At 37.4% G+C, this 18973-nt stretch overlaps 2 protein-coding genes and 1 long non-coding RNA gene across 8 annotated transcripts; 1 reads left to right on the top strand and 2 right to left on the bottom strand.

The window, feature by feature from the left end:
• Nucleotides 1–268: 268 nt before the first annotated feature.
• On the bottom strand, nucleotides 269–6980 carry copz1 (COPI coat complex subunit zeta 1). Of its 2 annotated transcripts, none has more exons than XM_044353020.1 (9): nucleotides 6874–6980; nucleotides 6341–6409; nucleotides 5182–5263; nucleotides 5000–5091; nucleotides 1882–1937; nucleotides 1707–1784; nucleotides 1538–1589; nucleotides 1418–1456; nucleotides 269–917 (listed from the first exon to the last, which is right to left on the bottom strand). In XM_044353020.1, exons 1-9 carry the CDS (start codon nucleotides 6889–6891, stop codon nucleotides 870–872), a joined length of 534 nt encoding a protein of 177 aa, XP_044208955.1. In that variant the 5' UTR covers nucleotides 6892–6980; the 3' UTR covers nucleotides 269–869. The 2 variants fall into 2 exon arrangements, with proteins under 2 accessions (XP_044208955.1, XP_044208954.1); XM_044353019.1 differs by lacking the exon at nucleotides 6874–6980 and adding an exon at nucleotides 6536–6691.
• Nucleotides 6614–18968, top strand: nfe2 (nuclear factor, erythroid 2). Of its 5 annotated transcripts, none has more exons than XM_044353014.1 (6): nucleotides 6614–6689; nucleotides 11225–11419; nucleotides 13734–13803; nucleotides 16396–16474; nucleotides 16599–16736; nucleotides 17463–18968. In XM_044353014.1, exons 4-6 carry the CDS (start codon nucleotides 16427–16429, stop codon nucleotides 18741–18743), a joined length of 1467 nt encoding a protein of 488 aa, XP_044208949.1. In that variant the 5' UTR covers nucleotides 6614–6689; nucleotides 11225–11419; nucleotides 13734–13803; nucleotides 16396–16426; the 3' UTR covers nucleotides 18744–18968. The 5 variants fall into 5 exon arrangements, with proteins under 5 accessions (XP_044208949.1, XP_044208950.1, XP_044208948.1 ...); XM_044353015.1 differs by having other exon boundaries at nucleotides 6625–6689; nucleotides 11326–11419; XM_044353013.1 differs by lacking the exon at nucleotides 6614–6689 and adding an exon at nucleotides 7075–7159.
• LOC122983231 lies at nucleotides 12946–16060 on the bottom strand. Its single transcript, XR_006403629.1, has 2 exons — nucleotides 15974–16060; nucleotides 12946–13774 (listed from the first exon to the last, which is right to left on the bottom strand). It is a non-coding gene; the product is annotated as an uncharacterized LOC122983231 (long non-coding RNA).
• Nucleotides 18969–18973: the final 5 nt, after the last annotated feature.

Genomic DNA, 18973 nt, shown 5'->3' with positions numbered 1-18973 from the left:
TGTCTCTGGCTCTTGCTGAGGTCATCAGGGACAAAGAACACCCAGCACGTAAGCTCTGAAATGAGGAATCACTAGCTCTTAAAAGCCTGCTAAATTTGCACATAATAACTTATGGCAAGTCATGTCAACACCATGAAAGCTAGTCTATAGTTAATAACAATAACACTACGTGTGACATTCATAAAACAATCATGAACAAACCAATGTTTGTTGGGAGTACAACACTTACGACATATAGTGTTAGATAGTACCACAGCAGTTCACATACCAGTGTCAACAAACATTTATTAAAAGTATCTGATGATGAAAGGTCCCCGGACAAAATAAATGCAAAACATAACTCTGCAATCAGTGGTATGATTACAGTACTAATTGTACATTTTATAACCATAATATTCATGTAAATTAAATGAGTTATAGTGCTTCAATACTTTGTACAGTAATCTGGAGGAGACGGCAGGATGCTGTCAAACAGATAAAATTCTTGCTCCTAGAGACAATGGAATGTTGTCACATGCTAAGTTTGTCAATGTTTATAGAGATATGCTGGTTTAATAAACACCCGGATTCTGTAATTAAGAAACAAACAAACAAAACAGGCCAGCCCTGGTATGGAATGTACACCATATCTTTTCCTCCTGTTGATTATGTCATACAATGCAAGCCTGTGCAACAAGGATAAAGAAAAAAAAAATAGAAAAATGAAATTTTGTCAAGCAGTAGTCCTGGGAGTGTGACTGACTCAGCCAGTGGTACTCCTCACAGCTTTGATTGAAGGAGTGGAAATCATAGGAAGAGGAGTATGTGGATCAGTGCCATGAAGACTGGGCTGTACAGCGGCTCACTGGTAGACTGGTAGAAGGGTGACTCTATCGTAGAAGCGACCACTTGATTTGTTCTTTGGCAGACTGAAGAACCTGTGGAGGGAAACTAGTTTTAACCAACAAGTGATAACAGATAAATATGCAAGATCTAATTAATCATCTTAATTCGCTGAATGAAAGCCGAATCATAACCATAAAGTATGGGGATCGGGGGTTAGTCATTAATCACAGCCAGAGGAGGGATGGCGGTAGCCAGTCTCAGGCCTCTTAAATGACAACATTAATCAAGAGGAGCTCACACACAGGCAGACTCATGTAAGAACTAAAAGACAGGAACCACTGTTGGCTACCTACCACTGAATAATCAGTAACCATGTACACTGTCATACACAGAAGACAATGCAATATATGACAACCAAGAAGTGAGTGATAAAGTAGGAATGGAGGAGAATGAGGCTATAATAATGCCCTTTATTATATTATTCATATCATATTAATAGATTCTGAAGTAATGTATTTTAACAGTCAATAAACTAATGGAGCTTTTAAACTTTATAGCAGAGAGAAGAGAAAGGCAGGGATATTTTTCTCACCTGGGTGACGGTCTGCTCGGTCAAAGGCACATCATCGCCCTACAAGTACAATTATGTTACGTTAGCAGTTGAGATGACATCAAACTATATCAAAATATTTCTGAGAGGAGAGGAGCTTACTCTGAGAGCCACACGATGCACAACTTGTTGTGGGTCACTCTCTAGGATCACCCTGCAGGAGGCAGCAAAGAGGCAGAGCAATGATCAGTAATGCTACACTAATACTGCAGTCATTTAAACAAGACAGGACTTAGCATCAAAAGATTCAAGCTGCGCAATTTGTACTCACCCTCCATCTACAATTTCATCCACAGCAAGGAAGAGCCCCTCCATATTCTCCAACAAAGCTCTCCTCTCAACATTTTTTCTGCAGTGTGAGGGGAAAAAAAAGCTTAACTTTGTAGTCATCAGAAAAAGATTTGTAGAAATAAAGGTTTTGCAAAATAAACACTGTAGAAACATACCTCAACATCTGACTGAGAGAATCAAAGAGGCAATTTAGAACTGCCATAAGCATAAGCTGTAGAGAATAAAAGATTATATTAGAATTTGTTCATGTCTAATAAGTCCAAAGTGTTTTTATATGGGGAGAAAAAACAACAACAACAAAAAAAAAATCACTCAAGAAATAATGGAGTAAGTGGAATCACTTCTTATGTTGTTCTCAATTTTTCTATAGACCTTAAGGCACACAATCTTGACACCCTTGACAAATAAAATATTTTGGTGATTTTTTTTAATAGAAAAGATGTAAACACACAGCCTCTCTGTGATATGGAACATAAAACACAATATTTTCAGCAAACATTAATGTATAGTTACTTTTTATGTCATACATTGAACAAAACTAAAAGAATAAAAACATTGTGCAAAAGTTTGGGTAAAAGATCAGGCACCCCACATAGTCAGTACTTCGTAACACCCCTCTGGCAGATATCACAGCTTGCAAACGCTTTTTGGACCCAGCTAAAAGTCTTTCAGTTCTTGTATTTGGGATTTTCTTCCATTCTTCATTCTTCAAAGACTTTTAGTTCTGCAATATTCTTGGTCCGTCTCGCATGCACGGCTCTTCTAAGATCTACCTACAGATTTTTAATTATGTTTCAGTAAGGGGACTGTGATGGATAACCTCCAGCTTGCATCTCTTGAGGTAGTCACTGGTGGATTTCATGGATTTAGGATCATTATTCTGTTGTAAAAGCCATCCTCTTTTCAGCTTCAGCTTTTTTACAGACAGTGGGATGTTTGCCTCCAGAATTTGCTGGACTTTAGCGGAATCCATTCTTCCTTCCACCCATGCAATGTTTCCTGTGCCACTGACTGCAACATAACCCCAAAGCAGGATAGATCCACCCCCATGCTTAACAGTTGGCAAGCTGTTCTTTTCATTAAATGCTGCTCCTTTTTTGTCTCCAAACATATGTTTGCTGATTATGTCCAAAGAGTTCAACTTTAACTTCATCAGTTCACAGCACTTGTTTCATCAGGCTTTTGTAGATGGTCCGTTGCATACTTTGACGTTGGATTTTATGATGAGGACACAGGTAAGGTTTTCATCTACTGACTCTTCCACGAAGGTCTTGTTTGTGTTAGCATCACTGCACGGTGGAACGGTGCACCACCACTCCTGAGTCAGCTAAATCATCCTGCAGGTTTTTTGCAGTCAAATGGGGGTTTTGATTTGCCTTTCTGACCAGCATCCGAGAGTTTTCTTGGTCTTCCAGATCTCATCGTGACCTCGAAAGTTCCCCTAAACTGCCATCTCTTAATTATATTTCGCACTGTGGAATCTGCAAGCTGACAACGCTTTGCAGCCTTCCTCTGCATTGTGGGTATCAATGACTTCCATTTTTAGAGTCTTACACAGCTGCTTAGAGGAACCCATGGTTGCTGAGTGTTCGCACAAGGTTTGAAGAGTCAGAGTATTTGTAAAGCTTTAAAACCGGCAACAACGAACATTTCCTAGTGTTGCAATGCCTCAAGCTTAACAAGCTAATTAAGGTATGAGATCTTGCAAAAAGAACCCGAGACTTCAGAACTCTTAGGGTGCCCAAACTTTTGCACATGCCACACTGACTAAGATTACATGCACAAAATATTCTGGTTTTTGCCTTTATTCCGAAAAAGACAACATTCCTACTAAGCAGTTCACATGGCTAATGAAAATTAATGTTCCACAAATATTCCCATTTACATGCAGCCCTGCATACTCTATTTATCACATCAAAATATAGAAAAGTGGAACGGGTGGAGCTGCTTGTGCCATTTTTCTTCTTTGTGTCTAAATAGTTTTTTTTTTTAAAGTTTTCTGCTGGTGGTGGACTTCTCCAACCATGAGAACACAGCCTCCCTCTTTCATTCATTCAACCACCTTCTTGAAAAGGTTGGCATTGCAATATTTGCGTATATCCAGCAATCTGTTGATATCCAAGTCTTTCAAAATGTTTAAAAGGTGTGTTTCTCCTTCTGACCAGAAATGTGGGCTTTTCTTTTGGGCATGCATCTCTACCCCAGCCATACAAACTGTTGGCTAGCTGGTTTGTTTACAACGCATAGAGCTGACCATAAACGGACAAGAGGCCGTGTGTCACAAACTGTGGTAAAAACCCGATTGAGACACATATTCAGAATGCGCTGCATACATGTCCAAAGAATGCTCCTAAAACCTGAATAATATCAGCATATCCCACGTCTTAATGAGACAATGCTACATTCAGAATAAGGCCTACTTCAAAATATCTGAACGGAATAGGCTATTTACATGACCTGTGTCAAATTCATAAAATTACTTTATTCGTTACATAATTACCATCCAACTCCTGTTAAAAAAAGATGATTATAAATAATATTGAATAATTAATAATAATTAAGAATAATATTATGGATAATATCACATAATTCGTAATACTCAAAAATACAGATTAATTCACATTGATAAACATAATAATTTACATTCTAGAGCCACATGTTCTGTATGTCACAATATTAAGAAGACTAAACCAAAATAATCTGAAATGTGAAACAACGCTGTTGCACAACTCAAGAGAGTACATACAGTAGCTTCCAAAAGTCTGAGACCACATTCTCTGAATGGGAAAAAAGTCTGAGACCACTTTCCCCGAATGGGAAAGTGGTCTCAGACTTTTGGACCCTACTATGTAATGGATACTCCTAGCCAAAACATCTCGTATCTAGTTAAACTGGGCACTATAACTCAAAGTTGAATCTGGCATTTAGAAATTTATGAGAAAATAAAAACTTGAAAAATAGATCCATTGTTTCTTTTTGATCTGAACATAAATCAATTTTCTACATAAATGTCATCCTGAATCAGAAAAAACAATAATAATATGTTGAAATACTGTACGGTATTGATGTTTTAGGGCTTTAGAATATTGTTTTACACTTAGTATGATAACAATACTCAGAGGTTGCTCTTTGGTTTCTTATGATTCAAACCATCATAAGAGACAAGATGTGAGTAGGAGCACTTTTAGTAGATTTATATTTGTGTGACTTTGCTCATCGCATTATAGTTGAGCTACAATTCATGCCTAAAAAGAATTAATTAATTAAGCTTACCTCATTTTCATGTGAACTTCCAATCACATAAAAGAAGAGGTCTATGTTGCTCTTGTAGACAACAGTGAGGCCCTCGAGTAGCGCTATCTCACCTTAGAGCACAAACAAAACAACCATGCGTGTTAGAAATGTACTGAGGAGGAAAAAGTTGCATTTAATGAGGTAATAATGTCATCTCTTACTGTCCGTCCTGTGTGTTTTGTTGAATATGTTCTTCTCAAATGCTTTCTGCTCCTTCACTGTCGGGTATGTATCATCATAATACTGTGGATGGATTTAAAATAAAAACGTTATATTGATGTAAATCTATAACCCACAGCACACTTAAACTAGGTTGAACTCCCACTACAGGATACAACTAGTGATATTCTAAAAAAGACCAAAACCACCAGTGCGTTAGTCAGTCTTCAACTTCTCCAACTTTCCAACTTCTCTGCTCTGCCTGTGGCACTCAGTCACACACGCATAAATTCCAAGTGAAAACATAGATCTTTAAAGTCAGGTTACAAATATATACTTTCAATATTTTCCTAAAATAGCATTTAGCAAACATTACTCAAACAGGAGTAAATGGTACATTTTTGGGGATCATTTTCAGCCATGGATTTGGTGCACTAGTGACCACCATTAGTGTAAAGCTGCAACAATTAGTCAATTAGTTGATTAATCAATTAGTCTGACAAAAAATAAATCGCCAAATATTTTGATAATCGGTTGTTTTTATTATTTTTTTGAGAAAAAAAGTCAAATTCTCTGGTTCCAGTGTCTCCAATGAATATAATACAAATTAATATTTGTTGATTTGTGTAGTCCACTATCATTGTAAACTAAATATCTTTGGATTATTGACTGTTGCCCGGGACAAAACAAGACATATGAGGACGTCTCTTTGGGCTTTGGGAAACAGTGATCAATATTTTTCACCATTTTCTGAAATTTCAGAGACAAAACAAATAATCAGTTAATCAAGAAAAGAATCAACAGATTAATTAATAATGAAAATTACATTAGTTGCAGCCCTACATGGTACTGAAGGAACACGTCGCACAGTGTGACGGCATGGCTCATTGATGTGTTTTTAAAAAGTTTTGTTCAACAATAGAGGTCTGTGGCACAGAGGAATAAAGTTATACCAGGCTTTGGCTACAACCAATACTTGCTATTGGATCAATTAATTGATGGTTTTGGTCCTTTCATAGGATTTGTCCACAATGATAATCTCACCAGACTTATCCTTTAATGCAGTTGGTCCAGAGCCAAGAAGTTCAGCTAGGAAATGGTTAGGAAAAGTTTACTCACATAGGTATTTTTAAATGTATAATTGCCTAACTTAATTCATACCTTGGCATAAAGCCTGTCTCCGTCGTTGTCCAGAATGAGAACTGCTTTGACAGTATACAAGGATGGTTCCTGTGAAGGTAGCAGACATAAAGCATTGTCTTACTTCAAGCAAGTATTGTTACATTTGAGCACCGACTAACGTTAGTTGATTAGAACTCGTCAGCGCTAATCGGTGAAGTCGCCAAACAATCTTACAACAACTGAAAAAATTGAAGTTGTGACACCAAACTCTCCCGGGGTCGGCAGTGGAGACGCTACACATGAGATGAAAGAGTCAAAAAGCCATCCGACCAGAGTCAACAATATGATTAAAAGGAGGGCATGACACTTCCACATCACCAACAAACATGTAATGTTACAAGCAGCTAACGTTAGCTACTTAGCCATCCTGTTTACGCTAACTTGCTAAACTGCCACATTGAAGACCGTTCCGAGAAACAATTACCATTACATTATTCTGTGATGTTGTTATAACTGACGGCTTGAATGACGCGTATGCTTTGTCCAATTATTATTTTTGCCAAATACATTACCAGTATTGGAGAATCCATCTTCTTTCTTGTTAGCAAACCAGGTAGCTGGCTAATAGTGGCCTACGTAATACGTACAGTGAGTGAGGCTCTTTCCCATTGGCTGGCGTTGTGCGTACGGGGCAAAGAGCAGTTCACTACCGGGTGCGGAGACACGAAAGAAAGAGCATATCATAAATGCTGAAAATGAACATGTATGGCTTATTATAAAGTACATTCAAACGTGGCAGTAACTGTAACACGCTTGACCCTTCAGTAGGGGAAGTTGCAGCTTGACAGTGTCCCTCAGGTAAAGTAAAACATGTTCTCTATGAACCTGTAATATTTTTTAATAATTTTTATCCGTGGCCTGTCCCTTTTATTAACGCAAAGTTCACATTAAGTTAATCATTTATGCAATTCCCATATGTAATTCCCTGGTGATGATACCTATGGGGACTCTGCCAAGGGTAGGGTAGCCTATGGTAGTTAAACCAAATGGTACATTGTTTTGGAGGGTTTTAAGGACCGAAACTAAATATATAAATACATAAATAGTTATATAATTTAATGCTCAAATAAGTATTTATATAATTTAATGCGTAATAAATATATAATTGTATAAATAAATGCTTTAAAATGAATAAATATATAATTATATAATAAAATGCTTAAATAAATGAAAAAAGATATAATTGTATAACTTAATGCTTAGTTGTCACCATAAATAAATAAATAAATCACAAATTAAATGAGACATTAAATATTTTAATGTCAACTTTATTTATTTATTCATTATTAATTCATTCATTCATTCATATATATTCATATCAGTGAACAGAACTCCCCACAGCCAGTATTTTCAATCAAGTGTTGGTTGGTCGCAGGAACATCTTAGGTGAAGATCAAAATTAACCAGCACACATTGAAATTACTTTATTGTGACTTTATTTGCAGTGAACAACGTGTTTCGCCTGTGAGTGAACCTGAAGAAGCTACAGGCGAAACACGTTCACTTCTAATAAAGTCACAGTAAAGTAATTTCAGTATGCGGTGGTTAATTTTGATCTTCATATATATTTAAATATTTACAAATATTTACACATTTGTAGGGGTCAGGGGGTGGACTCTGCCCTGCAATTGGTGGTTAAGCTTGACTCTACTGTCATTGCCTAATCCAAGTTGACAACACTGTATTAAAGCTTGCATACTACAATGGTAGATATGTTGGCTGTAGCTGAACAGATGGAGGCAAACACCAATTCCTGTGCTTTTTTAGATCTGATTGAGGGCCTCACTGAACAAATTGGAATGATATTGGCCCTGACTGACACAGAAATTAATGAAGCTGTATTCACATAGGTCACTTGGGTCATAGACTGTAAAAAATATGGACTTAGCCACTTTGAGTTTTGAAACTCAAAGTGGGCAGCTCCAGCTGTCGCCATCTTGGCAGTGCCTGACTCTGTCTAATTCCCAGCTAATCCACCTAACGGCTAGCGACCTGTCACTCCTTGATTATGCATAACTTTATGACTTACTTTAATTGAAACGGGTGAGTTACAAAAAAAAATTGACCCCCGTACAGTTGTCATAAACAGGGAAATTAGCTATAGAGATCAAAACCGCTTTTTGTACTAGGCTGTAAACATGTTCATTTCTGCTGTAAAGTTGGGCATTTTAACATGGGGGTCTATGGGGATTGACTCACTTTTGGAGCCAGCCTCAAGTGGCCATTTGAAGTACTGCAGTTTTTGGCACTTCCGCATTAGCTTCATTTTTCAGCCCCATTGCCACTTGTGCTCGGTCTGTAATACTGTTCATTTGCCAATCAGAGGCTTTAACCCGCCCCCTGACTTTTGATGGATGAAACTGACATATTTATTTATTTCGCTACAGCAAGCTACATTATGGATAAAGAAAAGTATGTATAAATAAACAAATAAAATTATGAATAGATGAATAAATGTGTGAATAAATGAATAAGTAAATAAATTCATTAATATACGAATGAATAAATAAATATACAAATGTGTAAATATATAAATATATATATAAATGAATAAATAAATACACAAATAAATTTAACATTTATATATTGAATGTCTCATTTAATTTGTGATTTATTTATGGTGACACTTAAGCATTGAATTACATTATTATTTTTTTAGTCATTTATTTGAACTTTTTATTATATAATTACATATTTATTGAGCATTGAATTACATTATTATTTTTTATTCATTTACCCAAGTATTTTAATATATAATCATATAATTTTATATATATATATATATATATATATTTGTGTGTTTGTTTTGTTTTGTTTTCTGTTTTCTTTTTTTTTGGGGGGGGGGGGGGGTTAGTTTCAGCCCTTAAAACCCTCCATACATTATGGGTTCAGTAGCTTGAGATGACAAATGTTTTCTGTAGGACTGCATGGTAACTCATTTACAAGCCATTTTAGCTTTCTCGTACTCATCAACATCCTTTTTCAGGATCCTCCTACATTTAACCAACTCCAATTATCTTAGTTCCCACTTCTGGGAAGCATTTGGAAACCCAGGCTGATGGGGATTTCCCTCTATCTCAGTCCATAAATGACATCACCATTTGGTCTTACTGTAAGATATTTTGGGGCTTGAGATTCAAATAAAATTGGAATACGTACAGTTCTACTGACCAGTGTATGGTAAAAAGATACAGTCTTTTTTGATGTGCATTCACAACAGCACTGTGGGCGACAATGAAATGTTGCAATACAGCACAATGTTTACACAATTCAGCCGCTAAGATTTCAAAATTACCCCGACTGTAGAGGAAACAGTGTGCTGCCTTGAACTAGCTGACACTTAAAGGTTCACTGTCACTGTCATCTCACCTCATCTCAGAAGTAAAACATATTATATAGTTATTTTCATACCCTACATGTAGCCATCACAGTGATGATGATGACAGGCAGAGTTGGCAATGGTGATGAATGAAAACTGAATGATGAATCAATGATGAATGAACCCAAAAAGTGTATCACAACTGGCATGCTACTGGCATCAAAAATGAACCACACCAATGATTTCTTTTAAATAAGTTATGTAAAAATGTATGCACCTGCACATCATAGTTGAGGAGCCATAAGGAATAAGCCATGAGTGAAAGATAAATTGACCTCTTTTATATTTAAGATATAGTCCCCCTTAGAAAATCTTCAAAACATTAGGGGAACTGTTTAAGAGACTGATAAGGTCTCTTATAGATCCCTTGTTTTCTAAATGTTTACTACACCCTATTAGTCATATTGCTCAAGAAGATTAAAAAGTAGAAATTAATTAAACAATAACACAGTAATAGATTGAGAGGATAAAGTAATGTGATAGTGCAGGGTGCTCCCCTCTCCTCTGTGTATGCCAGCAACCACAGCAGTTAGCAGTTCTCTTCCTAAGAACCAAGCGCTCCTTTTATCAGTATGAAGCAGAGCTTCCGGCGACCAACATCCTCCTTTCCCTGCCTTCCCTCTCTGCCTCTGTATAACCAACCAGCCTTGGCATTCATTGTTATAAGGGCGTGCAATCGCATGTGTACATCTACTATGTACATGCACACAAACACTTACAACAGCACTTAAAGACCCTTTTTTAAAAAATATTACATATTTCTGTAGTAATTCTAGTTACTTAGTAATTCTGTTTTCCTACACCAGTTATATAGTGGGTGGCTTTGTAAGAAGAGAAACAAAGAGGAAACTAAGATTATCGCAAAAATAATCAAGAAATACAGTACTGCTGTTGCAAAACATTATCTTTATCTAAACATCTTGAGATAAGGCCTTATTGAGACATTCAGTAGTGATGCTGCATATTCAGGTTCCTCATTTGCTATTTTTCTGGTAGTGATGATTTGTAATCTTAGAATGAAAAACATTCTAAGATACAGCAAGGTCATCTCCCATTTCTATCTTTCTTCAATAATTCTGAGAAGAACTGTATATGCAAAAAAGATAATTTTGTGTCCTGCTCATTGTAAGAAGATGATAACTGCATTAATTTGAATGTGCGTCTTTGTCCACAGCAGGATTAGGCCAATATGTGAAATAGGATACCAGCCATGCAGAGCACCTATAGCATGGTGGATCAAGTTCACAAACCCAGTCCAGTTGTATTCTAGTCGACCTATCACTACTATGAACTACTGAACATACTGCCTTTTATTTGTAGTATTTTATTAAGTTCATAAGTTAACATGGGAGCAATATGTAAACTTTCCTTTGGTTTTTAATATTTCAGATCAAAATTGCAACTCAGTAATAATCAATATGATGCTGGAAGGAAAAAAAATAATACTATTCCATCTGACCTCACTATTTTTTTTCCTTTCCCAGAAACTGACTTCAAAAATATTCCCTTTTTGATACCACAACCCAAGACACACACTCATTTTGTTTAGTAGTGAGGTGGTTTTCTCCACTCATGTCTGATACAGCTTTCTGGATTACAACAAAAACCAAAGATGCCACATTCCTCCATCTTTAATGGACAAATGAAATGCCATGGAAACACTGGGATACACATATAAGGTGAGGAAACAAGAAAAAAAAAAGTTTAACCATGAGTTTCAGCTTAGATTTAACACACCATAATATAAAATGATGTGGTCATTAAGAGAATTTAAGCCTAAGTGAGTCAACATGGCAGTTCCCAGCCAACATTTCCGGTCTATTTTTGAAGTTGAGATGTTCATAGCACCGTGGTGCACATTGAGTAAAGGCTGTCAGCCCTGAGAGGTTCATGCAAGCTGGAAAGCAGAGATGTCAAAGACTAATTGAAGCAAACAAACACAAACAGGGAACGTGGGCGTTGACCTGGGAACTGTGTCCAGATTCAAAACCACTGTGGTTGGAGTAATAACAGGGTGCTCTTTGGCATGCTGTGGTGGTGGTTGAGTCAGGGGCTGGGTGCTAGGAACTTGGGTTGGGAAGTCCCTTCTTTGATTCCTGGTAGACATTCACCTTTCTTGACTCTGTCAGCCACCTACTTTTTCCATCTTAGAACAATGACAGAGAAAACATTGTGATTTATGTCTCAGTGGGATGTGATATTGTAATAGGCCGCACAAAACCTTCCATGTTCTCATGCTTTCTGAATATACAGTGCCTCACTGAAATTCCTTACTCCCTTTTTTGTTTTTTACCAGCCCTAAAATGTGTATTTCTTTCACAAAACCTTAAGCCTTAGAATGAGTATAATCATGTTGTGTTTTTATACACTTATGAGCAGAATGTGTACATTGCTTTTAAAAGTCTTTAACCCCCTTTAGACATTTTTTCTGTATTATTGTTTAAGAAGTTTCATCATCGAAGAAGCCAGCTGCCGTTATTACTGGCAAAATAAACTGAACATGAACACCTTTTAAGTTATTCAACTTATCACATGTGTTAGTAGTAAAGAGTACTAACTAAATTTTAAAAATCTGTAGCAATTTGAGAATATTTTTGTGCAGTTCATGGAAATTTGTGTTAACTTTTTTCTGTTTATTAGTGTCAGAAATGTTGACCCACTGCGATTCAAGGAAGAGGGCAATAATGACATTTGCTTTCGCCCTTTTTCACTTTCTGCGAAAAAGAAATGCCATGTATTCGGAGAAGTGTGCATTTGTTGCACACAGCAGCTGTTTTATGTGAGAATGACTGCTGACTTTTTTTTCTTCTCAGAAAATGGGCTGGGGGATCTCTTTTATGCAAGTAATTCTACAAACATATATTTGCATCAACTTACTTTACAAAGACTTTGCAGTTTATTTTAAATATATGTCGGCCCTAACATATGTGTAGCCACAGAAGCTCAAATAACAGATGCCGTCAACAACAGATGCTGCAAAAAATGAAATCAGTTAGTTCCAAAATCATCATTGTCACTGTGAGTCACTTTTATCACTGCACATGAAAATAAAAAAGGTATTGCTTTATAAAACAATTAATATGCAACATCTCTACCATTAGTAATTGTGTGAAGGATGTTACACAATAGGGCAACACGTAGCCTTTGTGAGTTCACTGTTCCCAGTGCTTCAGATCAGGGCAATGAGGGGATTTTTTTGTGAAGGATTTTAATGGTCACTTGCTATGTAAGACACGCTCCCCTCCATTCTCCCCCTGCTCCTCTCTCTCCCTTGGCGGGTGCTCTGCCAGACAGAGGAACAATGTAGTCTTTCTTACCTGTCGCAGGGTGTACATTCCATCTCTACTAAACTAAGTCTCTATCCAGCTTCCAACCCACCTCTGCTTGAACAGGGCCCTCACTGCAACGCCACTTCTGACACCAGGTGCTCCATATAACACTCATCATACCTTTTGTTTGGGAGGATTTGAAAGGACACTGTTCTTGTACGGTTTGACCAGGACAGAGACAACCATGCGGCTAGTTTTCACTCACTCTTAGCTGTTTAATCAGATCAATATATTTGTATTGTCATCACAAAATTAGAGTCAAAATTGCTTGCAGGTTTTTCTCTTTTTTGGGGGGGATTTGTAAACATCTACCTACTTCAGTGTGGACTGACAGAATGACTGTGTGGTGCATGCCAGACTGTTGGTTTGTCATGTGGGCAAAAGGGAAATTTGGAGGTTAGGGTGTAAGTGTGCTATTAAGGATACAAGAAAAACTGTGGTGTGGGTGCTTTACAGGAAGATTGCGTTTGTCTGCACAGAGCCATCCCATTTATGCCGGTGGCTGTATGTGTAGCTGAACAGAGAGAGACAGACAGTTGAATAAGAGATAGAGGGAGAGGCCTCGTGTGTTTTACTGCTTATGATCTGTTGAAAGTAAGCAGCGTCACAACATATGTCGAATAGATTCTCCTTTTGCTAATGTTTTTCTTCTTCTTAACACCAGGATTGTGTTTCACGTCTGAAGTTCTTTTTTTCCTTCATCACCTGTTGAAGACGCAGAGAATGTTGCTCAGGTATGTTCACTCACATTTGACACACTTTCTATTGCAACACTATGTTGAGAGGATACAAATTTCCTATTTACATTAAATGTATATTGCATTACATTTAAGTAAATGTAACATTTCAGATAATATGACATCACACTTTATGTTAAGTTAAACTACTAAACAATGTAATTATATTGTCACTTAGACTTCCATTCATTTAAATTGTAAAGAATATACTTACATTTATGACACAGATTGTCTTTACATTTTAACAAATAGATTGCTACATTTTAGATCTTATTTATTTGAATTTTGATCTTCCTGACTTAATTAGACTCACTGTATTGTCAACTTCTTTTTTTTACTCACTGAACCAATAAATACAGTACTGAGTGCTGACAGTGAGTTATGATTCCTTACAGCAAAGGAAACAGTCTTCAGAAACTCACCACTAACAAAACACCGGTTATAGCAGGATATGAAAGTTATAACACCAGGTTCCAGCACATTTAAACATTACAGAATAATTCACATGTAGAAAACAATAGCAAGTAGTCTTTCATGTAATGCACACAAATCTGTTTTGTCGCTCAGGATGAGGAAATTAGAAGTATGTTTATATATATATATATATATATATATATATATATATATATATATATATATATATATATATATACATATATATGTTTTTAAAAAGAAAGTGAAACATATCTGTTGCATTCTGGCCATGGATGACACTTAAAAATATATGTTATATACTGGAATTTACCAAATTTTGCATGTATGTTTTATTCAGATCTGAGACAGTTTAATTGATGCAGACCATGAAAGTCTCTTCAGTGGCTAATCCCATAGACCCAAAACTGTAATCTGTGATACCTCAGTGTGACACAGCCCATTGTTGCAGTTACTCCACTGCCAAATAAATAGCTTGACTTTGATCTTTGGTCATGTCAACTTTTTCATTTTAAATAATTCTAACTTAAAATGTATCTTCAAGCATCTAGAGACACTGACTGTCAGTGTTATTACTACAAAGTAGTTTCAGTTGTATTGTTAGTGCAGCCTGATGCTGCCACTTAATGATCTCTTTTTGCATTTATTGATGGAAACTCTCTCGCTTAAAAATATTCATTCGGTTAACATGCTCCTGAGAATAACTTACGCAAATCATTAAAGTGATCTTTCCACTGTAAATGTTGAATTATTAGAGTGAAATCAGAATTCTTGTTCATGCAACAGATACATTAAGTATTAGACTCTTCACATTATTATTTCATTTAACAGGGACAATTCAGATAAACCCCGTTACATAAGAAGAAGTAACGCAACAGCTGTATTGTATGTGCTGGATTGTGTCATCTGAAGCTGATATGCAGCTTCTGTCCCTGGGTAGATTTTTAAATTCAAACAAAACAACTAAACAAGCAAATTACTACAGCAGATTCAGGATACACACAACAGAACAGATAAAACAGACTGTGTGTATGTGTATATGCATGTGATGATGTGTCTATGTATTGTACACGTATGCACTGGCATATAGCTGCAAGAGCGTGTGTGTGTGTATGAGTCTAAGTATATACTGTATGTATACAGTATGTAGGGCTGCAAATAACAATTATTTTCATCATTTAATACTGCAAATTATTAAATGATGAAAATAACTAATTTCTTGATTAATCGATTAATCATTTAGTCTATATTACAACAGAAAACAGTGAAAAAGTCTGATCACAGTTTCCTTAAGTCCAGTGTAACATCTTGAAATGTCTTATTTTGTCCGGCCAACAGTCCAACACCAAAAATGTTATGCTTACTATAGTGTAAGACCAAGAAAAGCAGCAAATTCTAACATTTGGAAACCTGGAACCACCAAGTGCTTGGCATTTTTCCTTGAAAAATTACTTAAACGATTAATTAATTATCAAAATAGTTGATGAATTTTCTGTCCAGTGACTAATAGATTAATCATTGCAGCTCTAATAGTATGTAGGTGCACATGTATATGACAAGTTGATGAATTCAAAACGCATTCCGTTTTTAAGCCACTGTTTCACTTCTGTATTGAACACTTTAAATTGTGTTTTTATTTCATGTGATAAGGCGTTTCTTATCTTTAACGGAAAAATTCTGAAATACAAGTTAAAGACACTAAAACTTTGAAAGACGGCCAATTGTCAGAGCTTACCCAAAAAAAGCCAAATTATTACTGCAGACATATTAGACATACACCAAATTTTCCAAAGCGGCCATCAGGCCCCAGTCTGCCTTGTAGAGCCCGCTGTTTTCCCGCAGATTGTCTTATCAGGGGTTGTCATAGCTGCACCCCGGGACAGCTGATGGGAGGAGTCAACTGTGCTGAACATTTCATGTGTTCCAGAAGAACCTACACGACACCCAAACAGGCATTTATTTAGCACAAGCAAGTCTACAAATATGTAACATACTGTATGTATTGCAAATGCGTTTTTGAAGACGTGTTGTGTTGTAACGGTTTGCAGATATGTAACCTGAGTGAATGTATTTTTTATTTAGGTTTCTTCTTTCATCTACGTTGAAGTTTAGAGGCGGGGTAGGTGATAATAACTTGCTGTTCTGTGTCCCGTCAAGGTTGATTTTTTGCCGCAAGAGCCTGTCCTGAATGTGTTCAACAGCCAACTATGTTCTCCCACTGAGGAGAACCTGTGAGGTAGGTCTGTTTAACAGGTGGGAAAACAGACACCATAAGCCATAATCAAGCATTTAATAGACTTGTGAATGTTCTAGGTTTTTTTTTTAAATCAATAATGATTTCTTTTTTTTTTTATTACAAGGTATTAGCCACTCCAGGCAGGCTGTGTGGTGGAGTGCCCATGCCAACTAATTTCCCTGGAGCTAGGCCTCATGGAGCTCCTCAGGACACAGAGATGGATATGGCTTGGCAGGAACTGATGGCCATCACAGAGCTGCAGGTAACTCTTTAGCATTGACACACAGAGAGCATGTAATGAAATCATAACTGCAAAATGTTACTATATGTTATGTCCAGATATGCTTACTATATTATCATGATATGCCATGCTGCATTATAACTATCAGGTGCAGGTTTTATTCTTTTAACAAATGCTATTTCTGTCATATAAATGTTTTTGAGCTCCAAATTGACCAAGGTTTATAGAAACCTCAGCAGACAAATGCATTTTATTGAGTAATTTTCATTAGTGACAGAGGTACATAAAGTATGAAACACAACAGCTAAAAATGTGGCTCATGAATTAATTTATAATTACTTAGCAGAATGCCAGTGGAATAGATACATATTCACCGATTTTAATGTGGTGCTCATTGTTGAAAAACTCATACAAGCTCAGGTCAGGTGGGCAACAATGGTCCATTTGAATGATGGCAGGATGAAGAGATTGTGAGAGGGGGCAAGTGCTGTATGTTGCTGGCGGCCCCCCTGCACCGCACAATAGCCATCTGTTTCCAAGTGAAACCTGATCACATCTATGAGAGCCCTACATAGGCTATGGGTGGCATACAGAAGTGGGGGCAAACTGTTCTATAGCAAACTAGATGAATTTTTAAAAAAGACTCCAGAGGTTTCATGAATTTAATAATAGCCTTCATTCTTTTTATTTCCATTGTTGTGACATGAAAACTTGTCAATTGTTTTTTTTGTTTTTTTTTTGTTACAGGAGTTTGAAGCTCCTGGCGAAGGCTCCTACGCTCCAGCACAGTACCAAACCATGGAGCCCATGGTCCCTATGGGGGGGTATGGGATGGCTCAGTCCCATTCTGAGCCTGCTCCTGCTGCTTGTGAGCTCAACACCTCTGACACCTACGAAGGATGTTACTCTGAAGAGGTGCCTGTCTGTCACCGTCTAGGCAGCAATGCAGAGGCAATGTACGGACACACTGAATCTCACCTCAATCAAAGAATGCCCCCTGTCTCCTCTCAAACGCAGCACTCACTCATGGCTCTTAGGGAGCAGATGAACATGTCAGGTACCAATCAAGGGCACAGAAGGGCCAATGCCTGTCTTTCTCAGGGTGTAAGTCGGCACATGCTGTGGAATACACATGGACATGCTCGTTCAGCTGATGATCTGGAGTCGGACTCTGGTCTGTCTCTAGGTTCTAGTCCACCGATAGCTTCGCCAGATAATGCTGTTGGTGTTGCACCAGGTTACCAGAATGTAGACATAGGTATGACATATAGTGATGGTGAGCCAGACAGAATGACTGAGCACACTAGAAGAGCACACATCCATTACTCAATGGACTATCAGAGTCAATCTCACTCATATTTCCACTCAGGTGCACACCCCTCTTATTTCCCACCCCAACCTACTTTATCTCATACGCAACCTAATGCTCTGACACCTCGGTCGGTGAAACAACAGGCTCAGGTCGCTGCTCTGAATGACCTGTACAATGACTCCGGAGTGTCCACCAGAGGGAGCTCACAGCATAACATATATGCAAAACCACAAGGAAGTGTCTCCAGTCCTGCACCACTGAGCAGGGATGAGAGGCGGGCTGTGGCTTTGAAGATCCCCTTCCCCATGGATAAGATTATCAATCTGCCTGTGGATGACTTCAATGAGCTCCTGACACAGTATTCTCTGACTGAAACTCAACTAGCACTGGTCAGGGACATTAGACGGAGGGGGAAGAACAAGGTGGCAGCTCAAAACTGCAGGAAGAGGAAGCTTGAGAGCATCATTCATCTTGAAAGAGAACTGGGCCAGCTGCAGGCCCAGAGAGAGAACCTGGCACAGGAAAGGCTCCAGTTCCAGCGCAGCTTGGCTTTTATTAAATGTCGCCTTACAGACCTCTATGCAGAAGTGTTTTCTCACTTACGAGATGAAGATGGACAACCATATTCAATAGATGAATACTCCCTACAACAGACACCTGATGGTAAAGTCTATTTGGTACCTCACACAAATATGCAAAAGAGGGAGCAATGCTAAAAAATGGCCTTCATTACCTATTTATTCTGTTACAGAAGGTATACTGTCTCATTGTGCCAATTGAAAGTACTTTACAGGCTGGAAATTACATGTTCATTTCAAGGAATTAACCCTTGTAAGCAAGACTTGTCATACATGTATAAATGGACTTTTTTTCCTCTACAATGACTGAAACCACACCGGAGCCCGTTATAAAAAATACTTTATTAAAAAAAGTAAAAAAGACACTG

The sequence above is a fragment of the Thunnus albacares genome, chromosome 5 (genome assembly GCF_914725855.1).
Source record: "Thunnus albacares chromosome 5, fThuAlb1.1, whole genome shotgun sequence".
Classification (NCBI taxonomy): Eukaryota; Metazoa; Chordata; class Actinopteri; order Scombriformes; family Scombridae; genus Thunnus; species Thunnus albacares.
Note: the sequence above shows the minus strand (reverse complement) of the source record. Positions and strands in the feature narration are given on the sequence as shown.

Excerpts from the sequence above, each read along its gene's own strand:
- nfe2 (XM_044353014.1), top strand. The coding sequence starts at position 16,427 with ATGTGTTCAACAGCCAACTATGTTCTCCCACTGAGGAGAACCTGTGAG. Across the intron at positions 16,475-16,598 it reads CACTGAGGAGAACCTGTGAG|GTATTAGCCACTCCAGGCAG; the intron begins GTAGGTCTGTTT and ends TTTTATTACAAG. Across the intron at positions 16,737-17,462 it reads TGGCCATCACAGAGCTGCAG|GAGTTTGAAGCTCCTGGCGA; the intron begins GTAACTCTTTAG and ends TTTTTGTTACAG.
- copz1 (XM_044353019.1), bottom strand. The coding sequence starts at position 6,676 with ATGTGGAAGTGTCATGCCCTCCTTTTAATCATATTGTTGACTCTGGTC. Across the intron at positions 1,938-4,999 it reads GAAGTTCACATGAAAATGAG|CTTATGCTTATGGCAGTTCT; the intron begins GTAAGCTTAATT and ends TATTCTCTACAG. Across the intron at positions 1,590-1,706 it reads GATGAAATTGTAGATGGAGG|GGTGATCCTAGAGAGTGACC; the intron begins GTGAGTACAAAT and ends TGCCTCCTGCAG.